General features: G+C 39.0%; 1 protein-coding gene across 4 annotated transcripts in view; it reads right to left on the bottom strand.

Moving 5' to 3' along the window:
• Positions 1-810: 810 nt before the first annotated feature.
• The window catches only part of LNX2 (ligand of numb-protein X 2), a 61,112-nt gene continuing 43,073 nt past the window's right edge, over positions 811-18,849 (bottom strand). For 3 of the 4 annotated variants that reach the window (XM_067290747.1, XM_013962132.2, XM_013962133.2), the window contains 7 exons: positions 17,902-18,101; positions 14,033-14,404; positions 12,335-12,481; positions 9,941-10,118; positions 7,931-8,162; positions 6,003-6,161; positions 811-2,265 (listed from right to left, as the gene is read on the bottom strand). In XM_067290747.1, coding sequence (XP_067146848.1) covers positions 2,130-2,265; positions 6,003-6,161; positions 7,931-8,162; positions 9,941-10,118; positions 12,335-12,481; positions 14,033-14,404; positions 17,902-18,101 — 1,424 coding nt within the window. In that variant the 3' untranslated portion in view covers positions 811-2,129. The remainder of the gene's footprint in view (positions 2,266-6,002; positions 6,162-7,930; positions 8,163-9,940; positions 10,119-12,334; positions 12,482-14,032; positions 14,405-17,901; positions 18,102-18,849) is intronic. The other variant, XM_013962134.2, reaches the window with a different exon arrangement.

An 18,849-nucleotide genomic window follows, 5' to 3' on the forward strand; every position in this document is an offset into this window, starting at 1 on the left:
AGCTGCAGCACACTGAAACAAAACAGCACAGTTTAAGCTAACCCATGCTTTTGTTACACACACACACACACACACACACACACACATATATATACACACAAACACACACACACACACACACATATGAACAATTCTAAAAATCTGATTTTTGTAGGGTTTTGAATGAAATGTTACTTTTAAAATAAAAAATGTTAAGTCCAATACATATGTCAAAATCTTCTCTAAAGACTATACTAAGATGTACTTCACAAAAAATTTGCATTAAAAGCAAAGAATACAGTTAAACAGCATTTTTAGATGGAAGGAAATGTGTTCTCAAATCAGTTAATGTATCAAATAATTTTGGTGTTTGCTTCAAAAACAAAGATTCTCAATACAGTAATATACTGTACAGGACATTCTTTTGTATTTTAATATTATGAAATCAAACTGATATCATACATTACAGAGAGAAATAAAACCACTTCATTCATATGAGATTTTTACACTTTTTTGCAAAAGAGTAACTTTATTTCTTTTTAAAACAAAGCTACTGGAATTAATGACATGCAATAATATGCCCCAATATTATAACTGCTAAATTTGAAAATAAAGTTCATGCTTCACAATTGAAATATGTTGTGATTCTTAAATACATTCGCTTGTAATTAATAATACAATATAGAGATCATTCATAAAATCAGTTCAGGTTGTGAACCTGGTTCATAAATGAAACTCTTTTTCAAATATGCCAAACACTGACAACATATAGGTTTTGCTCCAGGTCAGCAAATTAGTTTGTGTGCCCCCATCCCCCCTATCTCTCTTTCCTTCTTTTTTTTTTTTTCTTTTTTTTAATAAATGGGTGATTAGCCTGAAAATAGCATGGAAAGGCAAAGTCTAAAAGTTACAGGTTTTATTTTAAAAATACTAAATACAATCAAAGATAAATAGTATTATTCTTACTGACAGCTTAATAGCAGGTACTCTCTAAAGGAAAAAAATCCTGAAATGCAAGACAGATAGTTTCAGAATTTTATATCAAGGCATTTGCACATTTGTCATGAGGTGACAGAATAAGAATGAACTTTGCAGCTTACTTTGCAGTTGGACTTGAATGAAAAGAGCCTTCCCACCTGTAAACCGTAATGTATGCTTTCTTAATAGCTTGCTTTTTTCCTGTAAATAATTCTCTCATTTACAAAGTACAAGTCAAAGTATTGTTTCCACACATGAATAAAGACAGCTGACAACTACAATATAAACTGTAAAAATGATTTTAGTAAAAACGTTCACAAAATTGTCTGACATAGCAAAACATTCGTTTGTAAAGTAAAGTTTACTGCAAGCCATTCACTCAAAGGCGACCTCGGGCATGTGTATTCTTGCCAGCATTGCAACAGTAATTACTTCCAAATTTCTTTTCATTATAGGATACAAACTCTGTAATATATTAAAGTTTCCTAACAAAGAGTCCAATTATTGCACATTATAAAAATTCCAGTAATATCAGGCTTTTGTCCTACCTTTCTATGAGCACTGATGCCCTGCAAGAAAAATCATGGGGACCAAATGATTTCTTACGAGTATTAAATGCGTCTGAAATACTGAATCAAAAATGGACAGGCTTACAAAATGAAAAGGCCTACCTTTGGAAACTGATTTTGATTCATAGCAGCAGATAGATATGTCACTGTGTTACTGACACATGTTCTCTTCTCAGTGAAGAATGGGCACATGGCTATTATATTTATATATTACACATAATTTTGGACTGCTCAGAGAAACCAAAAGTATCACTAAGTTCTTCTCCTGACTCTACAAGAATATTACCTGACTGAGAAAGCTCAATGACAGCCATAGAGGAACGGGAGTTTTTATGTGTGAGCATGTGTGTGTTTGCATTTGTATCAGCAATGAACACAGCAAACTTGGTAGAAATGGCTGTTTCAGAATGGACAGATACATACAGTGAGTCTGAGAGGCCTGTAAGAAAAAATGAAAACAAAGAAAAAAGTGAATGCAGCAGTTTTGGCCCTGCTTATAACCAGCTGTATATCAATAGGAGAAGAAAAGATAAGATAAAAGGAGATTTTTTTTGCCAGCTATCTAGAAAAAGAAGCTGCTTGAACCAAAGTGATTTCACAAATCTATATAAGGCTTCCAGGCCAGCAAATCACGGTTAAAGTTACTTTGTTCCTCTGCTCCTTCAGCATTGGAACGAGTGCAGAATGGCTCATTCCAACTGTTGATAGTCCATTTACAGCAACAATCATATCACCACACCTAAAAAACACAAGAAGAAAACCAGATGATGACTACTGGTCTGCAATCAACTATCACACACCAAGCAACAATCCCTGGGGTAATAGGTTTCCATCAGGTTGAAGTGGAGCTAAAAAACCCCCAAGAGATTCAATTTTTAGTCTGTTTTCCTATTGAAACTCATTTGGGCAATTCTTGAATCACTGGATTTCAATCTTAATATAAAAATAGTTCTGCATTAAGAGCTGGCTTGGAGGAAAATGTGAGAAGAGAGAGCTGGAAAGATCTAATGTGGTAAAAATAAGATAATGAGATAGCATGTGTATGGCAGAAGCATTTATGTTTGTGTGAATTATAACACATTTACACCAAACATGCCTTTACTGTAAGAGGTGCAAGCAATGAGGCTTATGGTTATCAGCCATATTCCAATAGAGAATCTTGTTTTCAATGGTTTAGGATTTTGTCAAATATAACAATTTGGCTGAAAGTCTCCCACAGTAGATGGTTCAACTGAGATGTAGTGTCTCCATGCTTTGAATCAGGGAATAGGAATTTGGGAGGCAGATGTTTCTGGGCCTTGAGAAAATTTGCCTCAAGGGATTAAATTTCAGTTTTTATCAGCTCAGGAGAGATTAAAAAAAAAGAGTACCTACATTCTTTCTGTGTTAAGTAATGTTTCATCTCCAGACACCACCTTCTCGCTATGACTCGACTGTGTGTTTAGCATCCCCCAGAGCACTAAAATGTGACTCTGGAGATTGAACAGGACTTTCCCTGAAAATGATCCTCTCAGCTACTGGGGACACTAAAATGGAGAGCAAAAAGATGTTCTCCTGAACTCTCAATGCCCACCACTAGGACAGAACAGAGGAAGAGGAAGCAGCACGACCAACACTCAGTGCTAAGGAACTGTAAGGAGGGGAAAAATAGGTGTCTTAATTCAGAAAAACTTGACTTTTTGAAGTCTAATGATCTGGTAGATATTTCCTAAAGCTAGTAAGAGTAGTAACCCATTTTCACCTACATACACTTAAGAGCTAGAATTCTGATACATGAATTCCTCTAAGACTTGGAGCATCAGCACACTGTCAAATTAAGTACACTCCATTATTAGGAATAAGACACATGGAGCTGTAAATCAGGCTTGGCAAAAGTATGTAGCAAAGAGTGCATCTGTCTAAAACAACTTTGGTGTAGGTAGGGGCATGGACAACCATCGAACTTCCGTACTTACTGAAGCCAGCTAGTCTCCCTAAGTTTTTAATACAGAGAGGGGAGAGAGGAGAGGCTCAGAGCAGCCTAACTTAAACTCCCTCAGAATTTAACTCAGAGCAATTCTCTTTCTATCAGTGAGAGCAGAAGCCTGGGGTAAGTAGCTAGCTAGTTTGGTCTCTAAACTTAGACTGTGCGAATGCAACCTGTTCTTTCTCACGGTATTAGTAACATAAAGTTAGAAAGATCTATTTAGACCAGAAGTTCAGAAACCAATGTCGCAACCCCAGAAATGCCAACAGAATGGAAGTGGGTTTGGCAGCAAGCATAACAAAAATGTTTCGAATCCGCATCAGAAACAGATAGTCTCAGCACAGTAAAATAATACCTCTTAATGCTGTGAAATCAATATTATGCCACACAGAGGGGAGGGATTTTGACATTTCAACATTTTGATTTTTAGAATAAATACACAAAGGCAGCAAGTTAGCAAAAGTGGCTGTCCTTGAACTCCAGTCTACCTGTTAGTATAATCACCTGGGATGAACCAAATGTGCATTCAGAAGCCCGTCTCTGCCTGAATGAAGGTATCTCATCACTCAAGAAAGCACCCAAACCACAAGGCTACAGTTTACTGAGTGGGGGTCTCACTCACTCAGCCTTTCTGCTGAAGTCATTTCACCTCCTATAAAACCCTACCAGAAAGATACTGCAGGTAGAAAAATGTCTTAACTATTGGACAATGGGATTATTTTCTCCCTTTCTCTCTAGCCCAACAAAACATTTAAGTGATTCAAACAGAATTGGAACAGCTTCAGAAAGACCTGCCCCACAAGAACTCATGGAGCAGGATCTAAGAAACTTTCCCTTGTAGATGGGAGAAACCCATTTTTAAGTCTGTATTCTCAATGGGACACAGCAGATTTGAACAGAGGGCATCACATCACAGAAGAGTATTTTTGCTGTGTGTTACCATGGGGTAAGTACGACCACAGCCACTCTTTCCTTCTTAGGAATGATACTTAAATTTCCATTTGTGTTATGACTTCCAGTTATTAATTCCCCAAGCTGAAATTATTTCCTTTAGGTTGAACTAAAATCTTTCATTTAATCCAAACTATTTCATACTTGGCCAAAAATGTATGTTTTTGTCCAGCCAAACTATTTTTTAATTTATTTATTTAGTCACTGAACTGAAAAATCAATTACTGGCAAGGCTTAAGGCATAAGCATAGCTTTTTCTTAAGTTACTTTTAAAGTAACTCTATATGTAAAAATCACACCATAAAACTTTCCAAACTCAGGGCATATTCTTTACTCTCACCTTCACAATAACCAGTTTATGAACCACAGAATCTTTAATAGGAATTGTAAGTCCTAATTCTGAAGTGATCCTGAATAAGCCTAAAGATGTGTATATGCATACCAGACCTGGAGATTGCATCCAAATATAACAGGCAAGTAGAGTTGTAGAAGCATTCAGGTTGGAAGGGGCCTCAGGAGGTCTCTAGTCCAACCTCCTGCTCACAGCAAGGTCAGCCATGAGATCTGACCAGGTTGCTCAGGGCTTGATCCAGCTGGGTCTCAAAAACCTCCAAGGACAGAGACTGTACAACCCCCTTAGGCAACCTGTGCTAATGCCTGGGTGACCTCATGGGGAAAAAGTTTCTCCTCATATCCAGTCTGAACCTCTCATTTGACTTGTGCCTGTTGTCCCTTGTCCCCCTGCCATGTGCTGCTGTGAAGACCCTGGCTCCGTCACCTCGATCCCCTCCCCGTCCGTACATGGGGGCTGCTGTCAGGTCCCTGAAGCCGTCTCTGCTCCAGGCTGGAGCAAATTTCCCCCAGCCTCTCCTCACAGGGCAAGTGCCCCAGTCCTAACCATCTCAGTGGGCTCCACTGAACTCACCCATTTATCAATGTCTTTCCCACCTACTAATAACTCTCAGGGGTGGGGATGCTGTTCTTTAACGATCTTTTCAGAGGTACTGACTTTTCCATCTACTTGTGCACATTTCCATTAAAGCTGCTACACCCATCTTTAATACTGGAGTTTTCAGCAGGGGTTTCAGAAGGCTTTATGAAAGAATGCTAGCAGTTATCCCCATTTTACAGAAAGAAGTTCTTTCGAAATTTTTAGCTGTTCTCAAGGAAGACAAAAATATTATAGAACTAGCTAGCCCTGGATATACACATTTTTGCAATGTCTTACGGCTTAAAAGAAGAGTTAAAGAACCAAAGGAGGTGGAAACTGTAGGTGACACTGTAGGTGCAGCATATCAGTACTAGAGTTGGGGAAGAGGACAGGAGATGGCAGAGGTTCTAGCACAAGGTCCAGCTCTCTGACAGATACCTTTTCCCCAGCAGAAATCCTCCTTACTTCCCTGCGTCACACTCATTAGGGAGGCAAAGCACTACTGAGTTGCACAAGCACCCTAGCACCTGGATGTAACCAGGTGCTACAGCATATTTCATTAAGCAATTAGTTGCACCAGTACACAGCTGTTGAAAACAGTATTATTATTACTGTTAGTTTAGCTTACTTTAATCTTCCGTCAAAGTACGCTGGTGTTCCAAGAACAATCGTTTTAATGAAGAAAGGCTGGTTTGTGTGGTTCTCCTCATAGCCACCAACAATGCTGAAACCCCAGCTTCCTAAATTGCTCCGCCGCAGCACTACATCATGGCAGCTATGTAGGCAGCTGTGGAATGGAAGTAGAGGACAGAAAGAGAAAAAGCTATGTATACCACATATAGATATTTTTATATTAGGCACAACACCTGCTGTCTCATCATTACCACTGCGATAAACATGGAAGAGCAGGGGAGGGATGGTGATTAGTATTCCATTCCCAGACAGAGCAATTTTGCAATATTCAAACTCATGAAAAAAAAAACAACCCATGCTCTTGAGACAGAAACATGTTTAAAAAGAAATAATGATAGATAATTATTCAAATATAGTTAACTCCGTAAACTGATAGTAATAAAATGGTATTGTAGGGATTTCACAGGTGGCAAAACTGTGGGTGGGAAATGGATATCCATGCGTAGTTTGCAAGTCAAAAATACAGTGTACTTTTTTTCCCCACCCCCAGCCAGTTTAGGCTCTTTCAGCTTTAAGTGAAGATCTAAAAATTCATGCGATGTCTTCTCTGTCTCTGAACTGCATCACCAGTAATAAAAATATTAGAAATGATTAACCATTTTGTTATGCAGAATGTAAGTAAATTCAGATAATGTTCTACTAACTATACTTGCATATGTGTTATCTTCCCCAGTGAAACTTAACTCTTGCCAATGAAGTAAAGATTGCATTTAAAAAAATGAACTTGGAAATTAACTTTTGGGTTAAAAAAAAAAAAAGATGCCAAGTTTTTTATTGATCTTTAATACTGTTTAAAGTGTAGCAGCACAGTACATAGGATACAACTTAAGGAGCAACACATGGTCATACCAGTATACAAGCAATAAACTGCTGCTAAGGCATGGAAAACAGATATATTTACCAAAGTTAAGAGCTATTTACTGAGATTACGTAACTAATTAGTATCTGAATGGAAGACTATATCATACAAATATATTGACAGAAAAACTCAGAAAATAAAGGAAAAAGTGAAAACTTTGTTCTGTTATCTTCAGACTGTATTCTCCTACCAACATATTTGGTTCTTGTTGATTGATGCTTAAACTACAGGCCTGAGCCTGGCAATGCTGTCAAGGGCGGAGGAGTTAACCTGCACAGTCCGACTGAAGTTAACAACATCATTCACTGTAGTAGGAGCTCTTCTCGATAGCAAGCATTGCCAGAATGAGTTTATAGCTGTAGCCATAACAGTGTCAAAAACAGAACAGTAAAAATGAAACATGGTGATGTCAAGCAGACTGCAAACTGGAAAAGGGAGGGAGCTTGCAGCAAATCTGAAAGGGTTTTTGTGTTTGGCAGAGACGGTAGTGTGTTCTTGAAAAAATACACAAGGATTTGTAACTTCAGGCTTGTACATCTGCAAAAGACCTGTGTAAAAACTTAGACTGGAGAGTCTGATTCAACATTCTAAAGTTATTTTATTTGGCCTTGTAAATTTAAGTAGTGGATTAGCACAGAGAAACATGGGTAAATATTTAGTGTTTTTTTATTAACAACCTCTCTGGTTTTAAAATATTCTACTGGAAGTTATGATATGGTTAAGGGACAGAAAAGATGACTGGTATTCAGTGAGAAGAATCCACTTGAGTAGTTAATAGAGTCTATGAGGGGATAAACCAAGTCCATCCATCTTCTAGTTTGCTAAGAAAATATTGCTCCTGTTCACAAAACCCTTTGTGAGCACACTGCAAACTGAATATAGCTGAGGTGGTTGGTCAGGCAGAAATAAGAGATGTGCTGCAAGCAATACCGCCCTTGCTTTTGTATCTCTCTCAGACTTAGCTTAAAACAGGTAATTAATTACTTTATTATGAAATTCAGTACCTTGGAAGTCCCAGCCACATGACCCATGATGGTGACCAACTGGCATCGTATTCATTTTCACTGATAGTACTCAGTTGTTCTTCGTTAGACTGGGGTTGCTCTTCTACAATCTGAACTTCCAGCGCTTTCAGGGCAACTATCGAAGAGGCAGCACTGGCTTTCAGCATGGCTACTGCCTCACTGTGACTTAGGTTGGTCAAATCAATGCCATTGATATTCAGCAACACATCACCTGTTTAAAGGCGCAAGTAAGAACATGTCAGCCTGTCAGAACCACTCCGACATACAGCACCTCTCTCACCAGGGTTTCATTTAATACTGCATTTTTTGGAGCTAAGACCATCTGAATTACCAGCTTCGGCACATGAATAGCAACACATTAACCCTGAAGCCTTATATGGTCAGTTTAAAACATTAATGTATAAAACTGGATCTCTGTTGTTTATTTCAGCAAAACACATCAAATGCTGTGGCTTCTATGGTAATATCGCCCTGAAGATTTGAGATAGAAATTACCTAAACATATCACACATCTCTACAGCAACTGCTATTGCAGATGCCATTACAGAATTGTTCTCAATGGTATATCTTAGGTCCACTCTATCTTTAAAAGGGAAGGAAAAATGATGAAAAGAACAATATAGGCACCACAAAGTAATTAAATCTTATAGATAAGTGAGGCTTCATTGAGCGTTTCAGGTCTCCTGCTTTTTTGAACTTGTTATTCGGGAGCACAAAAAGAAAATCAAGAGCTACTGCAAAGGTTAGTACAAAAAACAATCTGTTAAAAGGAAGCAAGAACATCTGTACAAAGATAATAATCTGGAAAGAGTCCAAGACACTAAAAAAATTACCACAAAATTTTATTCAGAATATTTTTAGAAAGCGTCAGGGTAAAAACAAGAATGTTGTTTACTGTCCAAGCAGTAAGAATCTTCTTCACACGTTGTCTCACATAACAACAAAAGCCATCAAATGCAAAGCAAAAGTGAGAACATTTGGTTCATGTTTGGAACTTTCAATCTTTTAAAAGCTTTTGCCTCCCAGGGAAAGCTGAAGTTGAGGTGGCAGCTTAACTTGAAATCACTTTTGTTTTTGCTGTGGCTACTTTAATGTTACATACTGAAACAGCAATTGCAATACTTCCATAAAGTGGAATTTTTCAAAGAAGTTCAGAAAAAGAAAGGATACACATTGATGTGTGGGTGTAAAAGTCTGTATCTCAGAAGCATAAAAGGAGGATCCCATGCTGTTCCTTTTAAGTTTGCACTTTGACTTTTTTTTTTTTCCTGTAATTCTTTCTTAAGACAGTCTGAAATTCCGTGAACTCTGAATCATGGAGATCCCACATGCAGTTGCATCACACATCTTTCTTTCACATACTGCACAACATGTTTTAATCTTCGAATGCTTTACCCTTGCTCAGTCAGGGCTGTCTTCCATCTAGCCCCCCTATACCCTTCCTGAAAGCCTAGGAACACAGACAGGTGCTGCAGCACGTCTGAAGATCAGCAAGCCCAAGCTGTGCCATGCAAAGGACGAGAAAGCTTTCAGGAACCAGGTGATTTACTGAAGAAGCTCTGGGTGTGACTGTTCACTCAGGTGAGCTGTGATTGCAGCAGGACCAGCTCAGCTGTGCAGCCCGTACACTGGGCAGCGGAGGTTCCTCAGACAGAGCCAGGCACGAAAACAGGACATGTGCGCTGCAGTGCAAAGCATCACACCAGACCCGCTGCTCAGGCGGATCATAGTCAGCTTTAAGGAATTTAGGCAGACACTTCCTGGTCTCATCCGCTTCCCTTGTTATCATTCTCTAAACATTCCTTCCCTAGGCAAGGGGGAAGTGGCAAACTACACATTGTATTTCCATTACTGAAACACGAAGAAAAGCATCTATGACTGCTTTGCTACATCTGTTAAAAGACTTTATGACACCACCTGCTTTCAGATAATAAACTCATCAAAAAGCAAATCGGAAGCCACCCTGCCACCAGGAATGCCAAGCCCTACCTCGTTTAATCCTGCCATCTCTTGCCAGACACCCATGAGGCTGTACGCTTGTAACGAAGATGGGCAATTCTCCACTTTTGCTGCCTCTGCCTCCTGCCACTGTCATTCCAAGAGATTCATGTGGCTCTTTTTTCACAGTAATGTGCTTTTCATGGCATGTAACACACTGGGAGAGATCCTGTTGACAGGGATAAATCATGTTGTTAAAACTTAACAAAACAAAACAAACCCAAAACACAACTAAATACACCCCAAAGCTGTATTTTGGCACTTTAACAGATTGGTTTAAAAGGATTAAGTCCAGAGAGCAAATTGACTTCAACGGGATTTTCTCCAGCACAGAAAAAAGAAAAAAAACCACTCACAGATACCACTCACTCAGGAAGTTTATGAAGGCCCAACCTGAAAATCTCACTCTGGTTTCTCTTAGCTCCTACTTTGGAATATGCTAAATTTTAGGACTGTGCTATAAAACCATATGCTCAAAAGACTAGACAAAAAACAAACAAATCTTTTGAAGTTTGGTGAATATCAGCATTACCTCATTTGTAAGTCAAATATGACCCAAAACTACAAAGAAGATCCAAAAGAAATGAAAACATGTGCTTTCATGATCACAAAGAAGAAATGCTTAAAGCCCTTATATGCCATGTTTTCTTTTGCAGCTGACATGTAGAATCTCTCAGAGCACAGAGCGGCTAAGGCCACTCAATGCTATAGGCTGTTAATGGATGTCCAGGCTCCCTAATGAGTTTAATGATGACTCAAACCTGGAGCAAGAAGAGAACACTGTATTTCATTTTCTAACACATGAATTGTAAAGTTCAGCCCCTATTTTGTTTTGTGCCATCAAAAGGATTTAAACCTGAATCAAGATACATTTTATTCAGCTCAAGCCTTTCCTCAAACCACTGAACATTCACCTGTAGTAACATTTTAAACCAACAGAATACTTGAAAGGAATTCAAAATAACAGAAGAAAGAAATAACCCAGAAGATTCTTCCAAATACAAATACTTCTATATAATCCCCGCCATTTCTTGGAAAATGGAAACAGTGCTTTATTCCATCTTCAGTACCACATGCTACTTCTGATTCAGTCTGCTCCCTGGATATACAAGTCAATCGCATACATAGCTGTACATATATATCATAGCTTACAAACACAATTCTTTTTTAATTCTTCAGGCTTTAGGACTAATTGACTAGTGCCATGCAATTACATAAATATTTTTTAAGCTAACAGACTTCCAAACCAACTGTAGATTACTCTAATGTAATCAAAGATAAATTACATGAAACATAGGAATAGTCTAGCATGGATACCACTGGTGGTTACACAAGACTTACTACTTTGAAAGAGCCCACAGATGATATTGATATGCTACGGAAAACACCTCAGCTAATGAATCAACTTTGGAAGTGTGATCTGAATACAACATATATTGGTAGATGGAAAGTGGGTTCAGGCCTTGTGTTACTCTGATATAGATCAGCTGTAATTATTTTTTTGTGTCGGGAAATGTCCTAATGCCATGGCATGTACTAATGGCACATGACCACTCAAGGCATTCAGGAGCCTCATCTTTGGCTCTCAAGAGGAAAACAAGCTTCCTGACTTTCTCACTGGAGCATCTCTCGTTCTTTTCTGAAATTACCCAAACATTTAAAGGAAAATACCATCAACACATGTAAATGCTCCCAACAGAGGTATGATATAAAACAGTGATAAAAAGAGAGTGGATAGGAGGAAAAGGTGGTTTGGTTAACACAGATCAACATGACAATTATTTCACAAAGCCTGAACAGTGAGAAGCTGTATTTTTCTAGCTACAAAAACAGCTGAAGCACAGGTTTTATTTCTGCAGGTCTTCTGGATAATTTGACACTAGGTTTGTGGAAGTCTCTTCATTCTGCCTTGCCCAGCTGGATCCTGCAGAATTCAGCAGCCTTGCAGCCAGCACTGTTGGCTCATGGAGGAGATAACACAATCCTCCTACGTGCTCTTTATATACCAGATGGCGTATGCCACATCTCCTGTACCTGCTGGTTGCCGCCAGCACAGCAGCAGAAAAAAGAACGGTCTTGAACGAGAGGCCTCCCATGTGGCAGTAACACATTGCCTGCTATCTCATACAAGGTCTTACAGCTACAGCTGTATGAGTTCAGAGAACTTGCTTTTGCCACTGCAGTCAGCAATTCCAAAAAAAATATTGAAATGCTGTTGCGTACCTTTCGTTCCCATTCCTAACATGAGGCAGGACTTGAGTACTTGAAGTCTTCTCTGATTTTTAAGTCAAAAAAAAGATGTAACCCTTTCTGCCTTTTTACACTCTTAGACCATCACATGACCACAACTGTATTTGTATCTCTCTTAGAAAGGGAAATACCAACCTTATGCGAGTTGGGTCTGCTGTGAAACAGCTGTTGGGTCTGATGCTGGTGTGGGTTGCTGTTATGAGTCCCTGTGTCTCGGATAATACTGACCATCTGTGACTTCAGGGGTCTAGAGAGGATCAAATTCACTCTCTCCCCACTGGCCTGTGGAATATATAAAATAAAATAATGAAGTTGCTATGATACTGATTATTAGCTAAGGGGAGGGAATCATATGATCAATTAAGAAAAAAGGAGACAGCAAAACTTGTTTTTCAGTTCCTTGGGGTGCCACAAACTTCTTGCTCTGCACAGTCCATTACTGGCTTCTTGCTGCAATTCCCTATCTATAGAATGGAAGGGATTTTAACCCTCCTCCTTTTCCCTTGATGTTGTATCTATATCAGCTGGAAATGCTTTGTAAAAAAGACCATTTCTCACTTGGTGTTACGAAGCTCCAAACACAAGGAATCCCCAAATTCCATTTGCCGTCTCTAGGAACTTCTGCAACACAATCATGTAACAATAAAGAAAGAAATACATGCACGACAGCTCCAGGGTCTGCGGATTTTTGTCACAACTTCTAAACACCTCTGATATTTCCTGAAGAGACTTCAGAGAAAGATGGCATATATGGGCAGACCACCAAATTCTGGAGTTTTGGGAATACAGGAGACTCAAATACCAGTTACTAAATGAAATATCCTTCTCTTCCCACAAAAACACACCTCAATAGATAAAAGTTATCCAGTGTAAAATTCTGACCATTTCATTGTGTGCAGAAACTGGGAAACCGACACTAAAATCTCCAAGATCATTGTTATTTTCCTTTAACTGCAATGACAACCCTTAAAACGAAATCTGAAACAAGTATTTACTACCCCTTGGAATCACAGTTCTCTATTTGGCACTGGAATTGGGGGTTAACACTTGCACTATACTGCAAGAACCTACTACTGGGCTATTCTGACTTTACTAAAACCAGAGTAATTTTTACCAATATCCAGTCAGCAGGAAGTAGCAATGTGCTGCAGCTGTTTCCTTATAGACTAGGAGAAAGGAAAGTAGTACAGGTTTTCCTGCAGGAACAGGGAGAGGTAATGCGTTAGACTGTATCAAGCTTTGGCCAATATTCACTTGTGTTCAGAGCAGAGCCAGTCATTTGGAATAGCCTTTCCTAATACTCAGGAAATGAGTTTTACTGAATGGAACTTATGGAAGACCTATTTTTTTGTTCCCAGCTGCTACCTGTTGCCTGTATGAACTCTGGCAAATCACTTTGCTATTTTAAATCCCCAAACTATGCACAGGCAAATCAATACAAAACAATACCCACTTCTAATAGAGCTTACTGAGATCTAGAGCTGAAACTGTGGTACGTGCAGAAGTACTATAATAATAATATATATATTTTTTCTGCTAAGCAATTGGCTACACTGTACTCTCCTAGCTCACATGAGCAGTCTTCTAACCTTCAGGCAGTATGTTCAGAAAGACTATTGTGCTTTTCATCTCTAATGAGGTGAAATTTGTCTGTTAGGTGCCAAAGAAGACCTTGTTTTGCTATACCATTTCCAGAACATAAATCACAATGAATAGCACTGCTGCAGGCTTTTAGGTATAATACACAAGCTGTTCGGTCTGGGGAAGCTCTACTGAGGGCTTCCCCCAAGAAATAAAGTTGAGCGAAGGACTCAGGTAGGGAATACAAATTACCTGTATAACCTGAGCAGCAAGTTCGGGTGTCCCATGCTTCAAGTCATGTCCATTGATGGCAAGTACTCGGTCATTGCTGCAGAGCCTGCCGTCTTGAGCAGCCAATCCCCCTTCCAAAAGGTCAAGAATAAAAACTCCCGGCTCATCTGTTCTGCGTACGAGTTTAATACCAAGCTGCTCACTGGAGTCGCGCTTGTGCAGCGTCACTTGAAAGCTGTCCTCCCGCAAGGAGCTGGTGTTCTCCGCGTGGTTGTGCGTGCGGCTCCCAAATCGCCTCTCTCTGAGTACGGTGAGATGCAGCACTGTGCAGGGCTGGGAAAGAACAGCTCGAGCATGGTTGTGTGACACATTGCTGATGTCAAAGCTATTGACCTGCAAAACAAAACAAAACAAAAAAAATCAGAATAATATCCACATGAGTTTAATTGTTCCTGGCTATGGATATAAACCCCCCAAACTAAACTCAGATATCTGCAAAACTCAAAAAAGCCCTGCTTTGAAGTGACCTACCTATCTGATTGTGCTGGGCCCCCTCTCTCTTCCTTCCAGCCTTTCCTGCAAGCTCACTTTGCTGCTCAAGGTACAAGCCCATTTCCCACAAAGACGACAATGTCTCTCCAGCAGTGAACACCCTCCACCGTTACATTCCAAGCTTTTTGCTCTCCCAGCCTCCTATATTTGTATTAGATGGTCCTTAGATCTTTAGACTGTTTGATCTTCAGGGCAAGAACTTTTTCCGTGTGCTTTCAGTGTCAAACGTTATCACTTCAAACTATAAAATAATAGCTATAAAAAGAAAACATCCAAATCTCTGAGGAAAGCTAACATCTAACAAATGCAGCACTTCCATGACAGAAAAATTAAAAAAAGTTGAAATCCAAAACAAATTTGTTCATTAAGACAGAATAAATGGTTTTACTAGCTCTGAAGTCTTAGTGTAAACTTAGGAGTTCCTCCCCTGACTTGGTTAAGGTCAAGGTTTCAGACTCACAACTTGTATTCCTCAAAATTCAATTGTAAATGAAAAACAGATCAAGCCCTCCTGCATTATAAACAAGAATTCTGTTTGTTACGTGACCCACATTGATACAAAGATCAATTATCTTCAGTCATTTCTTGCACTATAAATTTACCATAAAAAGTGACAGAGACATGAGATTTGGGAGAAAATGGGAACACCAAAAAAAAAACCCCTCACAAAAGCAATATTTGCTTGTTTTGCAAGAAGTAAAAGGTTCAAAACTAACCTTGAAACTTCATCCTTAACATATGCTGTTATGACTTGATGAAAAAGAGCCTTGTCATGCCCCTAATTGCAGTAGATGAAAACTAATACAAAATAGACTACACAGACCTGCTTTATCTAGGCCTTCTAATGCTCCCCACTGCAACCTAAGTAAAAATATAAATTTGCAACTTCCCACAACATAATAGTAGTATTATGATTAAAAAAAAAAAATCCTGGTAAGAGAAAGGACCCAGAAATCTATGTATAACAGCAGTCACATTTACGTTATGCATCTGTGTTGAGGAGCTCCGAGTGGTGAGCTTCGAACAATGTAGCTGCGGGGGCTTTAGCACAGCGAAGGTGCAGCTCTGCCTGCCTGTGCCCTGTCCCTGCGAGGGGCTACCAATGCAGCAGTAAAACGGGAGGCACTTCCCCGCTCAGCTGCCTCCGCTTGCGGTCTGATGCCTCATGCAGACCCGCCATCCGCGGCAGCCCCAGAAGCTCGGACAGCGACCCGGGGCATGAAGGTGCGGACGTGCCCTTTTCTGCTACTGCTCCTAGCCAAGCAGCAGCCTTGCGCTGAAAGAAAGGATGCACAGCTGGAAAAAATAGCACTGAGAACTGCCACCACTGAAACCCAGTAGGGCTCATCTGTCACAGCCATTAAATTAAATTTAGTTTTATTTTTAGCTATCACTAGCTAAAGTAAATACATAAAATACAGAAGCGTTCAAAGGGCATAAAAGAATATATGCAATAAAACTTAATTTTTTATTCCACAATATGGTACTTATTTTCCAAATAAAACAACCTGGACATCTCTTATAAAAATACATTCTCATTAGAATATATTTTACACGAACTCTAGTCATAGTCCAGTACAAAAAAAAAAGGGACAATTTGTTAGAGCACTTTGAAAATGTTAGGCACCTATCTACATGCTGTACTTGACACCCCGTTACAACATGCACTTTTATGTAACAGTTATTAAATGCTGTTCCCTTAGATCTTGAAAGGAATAACGCTTCTTGTTTGACTGGGCAAAAAAAGGCTAAGTTTCACCTCACAATTCTTTCTGGCTTTCTTTTAGTCCTTTACTGCTCATAAAAGCCTTTGAAGACGCACTCAGAAACACGCGAGTGAAGTGTGAACACCTAACTACATTTAACTCTGTGCTTAATTACAGTCTGCAGAGTCTAATCCTGGTAATTTTAATGCAGGAGCTCAGCACCTGTGCAGGGATATTCAAAGCAATAAAGATGCTGTAACTTGCAAAAAGTTTGGCTTTTACCTCCCGTACCTTTCCCTCATCGTGACAAAAGGACTCTAATGAACACTCTCCTGGATCCTGACAGCCTCAGTGTTAGCTCCTTGCTAACTGCAACTTATAAATCCTATTTATAGTCAATTTATAGCCACTTACAGCTTTGGAAATTATAATTGACACCTGCTCAAATGGCAAGAATTTCCAAAGCTTCAGTGACAAGCTCCCTATTCTGGCAAGCAAAGAGAGCCCTTGAGTACTGAAATCAATTATGTAGCATTCAATCGGTGTCTGCAATTGCTTGCTAAAAGGCAACATTTCGGAAAACTCTTGGGTTTCTTTCTTGACCAGTTACTCTCATAGCACTCAAAGAGAGGAAAATGTTTCTCAAAAGAGACTATTTTTCTGGAGTGCAAGCTAGTTTTATTTTAAGGGTAACTAAAATATTTAAGCTACTTCCATCTGCTGGATTTAAAAAAGCAGTGAAATAGAAAAAGACTGATACCACTTTTGGACTGATCTGAGGCTAACAGATCAAAAGCAAACGTTCGTACTGAAGTCATTTTGAAATGATGATAATGTATTTGTTTCAGGTGGAATGATTCAAAAATAGGAAAAAGGTGGAAAGGATTGTCCTGCCATACGCAGAATTCAGTTACATTCTTAGGAATAATGTAAATAACCCTCCTCCCAAGCTAAAATTAAAAATTTCTGAAATTAATAGAATTAGAGTTTTTAACACTGTCTTTGGCTTCTTACTTAAAATTGTAACAAAAATACAGACTCTATCATAACCTACTTATAGTTTAATTGTTTATTTAAATTTTGTGAAAAAATATTTATAGCAGCCTGCTTCAAATCATGCCAGTGAAGAATATCACAGACTCTCTCTTTTACAAATACTAAAAGATGCAGATCAACTGCATAGCCTATTGGAAGGTAACACTGAAGCCAGATTAAAATAACAATTGAGATAAAGTGAATCTTACAGCCTGCAAGTGCTTTTTACGCAGGGAGAACTATGCCAAAGTAAACTTTGGTTTCTTTGGAAAGCATGCATAAAGTTGAAATAGAGACCACACCCCACAACATTTAAAAACAGAAAAATAAACTCAGGTTTTAAAAATGGATAAGAGATGCTAAGGAGGAAAAGTAATTCTAGGAGGCTGATCCCATAAACAACATAAAGCATCACAGGCAAAAGAACTACAGCAACAGACTCTGTTCTGAATATTAATTTGCCTTCCAACTGATAATTGCAAAGCTAACATTTACACAACACAGTCTGACAAGGAAATCTCCCATTTCATTTAACTGGCAGTTCTGCAACAACTGAATGCAATGCAAACAGATAGAATACATAATTAGATTCCATACTTGAAGTATTTGGTCTCCAGCAAGAAGTCTTCCATCTCTGGCAATGATCCCATCTCGATAAACCTCTTGAATAACAATGTTGATCAAAGGCGTTTCATTGCCACCCACTATGCTAATTCCTAATTCAATATAAGGATTGGACCGATGAATTTCAATAGTAGTGATCTCTCCTTCAGGCAAGGTAGGTGGCTGTTGATTTGCTGCCAATTATTTTTTAAAAAAGATGATTAATCATTCTTTATACCTCATTTGTTTTCAACAAAGCAAATCACCAAAGGACAATATAGGCACACCACATGACAATAGTTTAACAACAAAGTAAACAAATGCAACTGGATTAGTTCCACTATTTGTTGAAACACCTAGTTGAATAGGAACAGCTCTATGACAAATTAGTAGTATCCATGCTTCCTGAAATGAGATTTTTTTGCTTTTGAAATGGATATTCTGAACCCTTTGGATCTGGTCCTTTAATAATAAATTTCACTTCATTTTCAAAGCCAGTCACTTAGGTATTCACATTAACAGCTGCCATTGAGTTAACAGGTCAAGGGAAGGAGCAAGCCCATTTCTGAAGCAAACATGGAGACAACTAAAGAGGAAAAAGTGGGGTGCTAATGGATGGCAAATACACAGGAAAAGGAAGGGGAAAAGACCACCTTCCTCTGTGGTAAGGCTCAGTGCTTCCTCTCTAAAATCCCAGATGCTAGAGACGTTACTGTTAGTTCGATGCAGGTGGATGCAGGAGTTACTCAGTTGCCTTTTCGTTTGAACAGGACAATATTCCATGTGTGGGAAGCCTGCTGATCCAGGGGGGAAGTGGAAGGGGAAGAGGGGAAAAGAAATCTTATCTTAGAAAACAAGTTTTGTAATTTTATAGAAAACACTCTGCTTCGATCTAGCCTCTAGGCCAGCATTTCCAGATTAACATGAACTATTGCACTAGCA

The sequence above is a fragment of the Apteryx mantelli genome, chromosome 1 (assembly GCF_036417845.1).
Source record: "Apteryx mantelli isolate bAptMan1 chromosome 1, bAptMan1.hap1, whole genome shotgun sequence".
Taxonomy (NCBI): Eukaryota; Metazoa; Chordata; class Aves; order Apterygiformes; family Apterygidae; genus Apteryx; species Apteryx mantelli.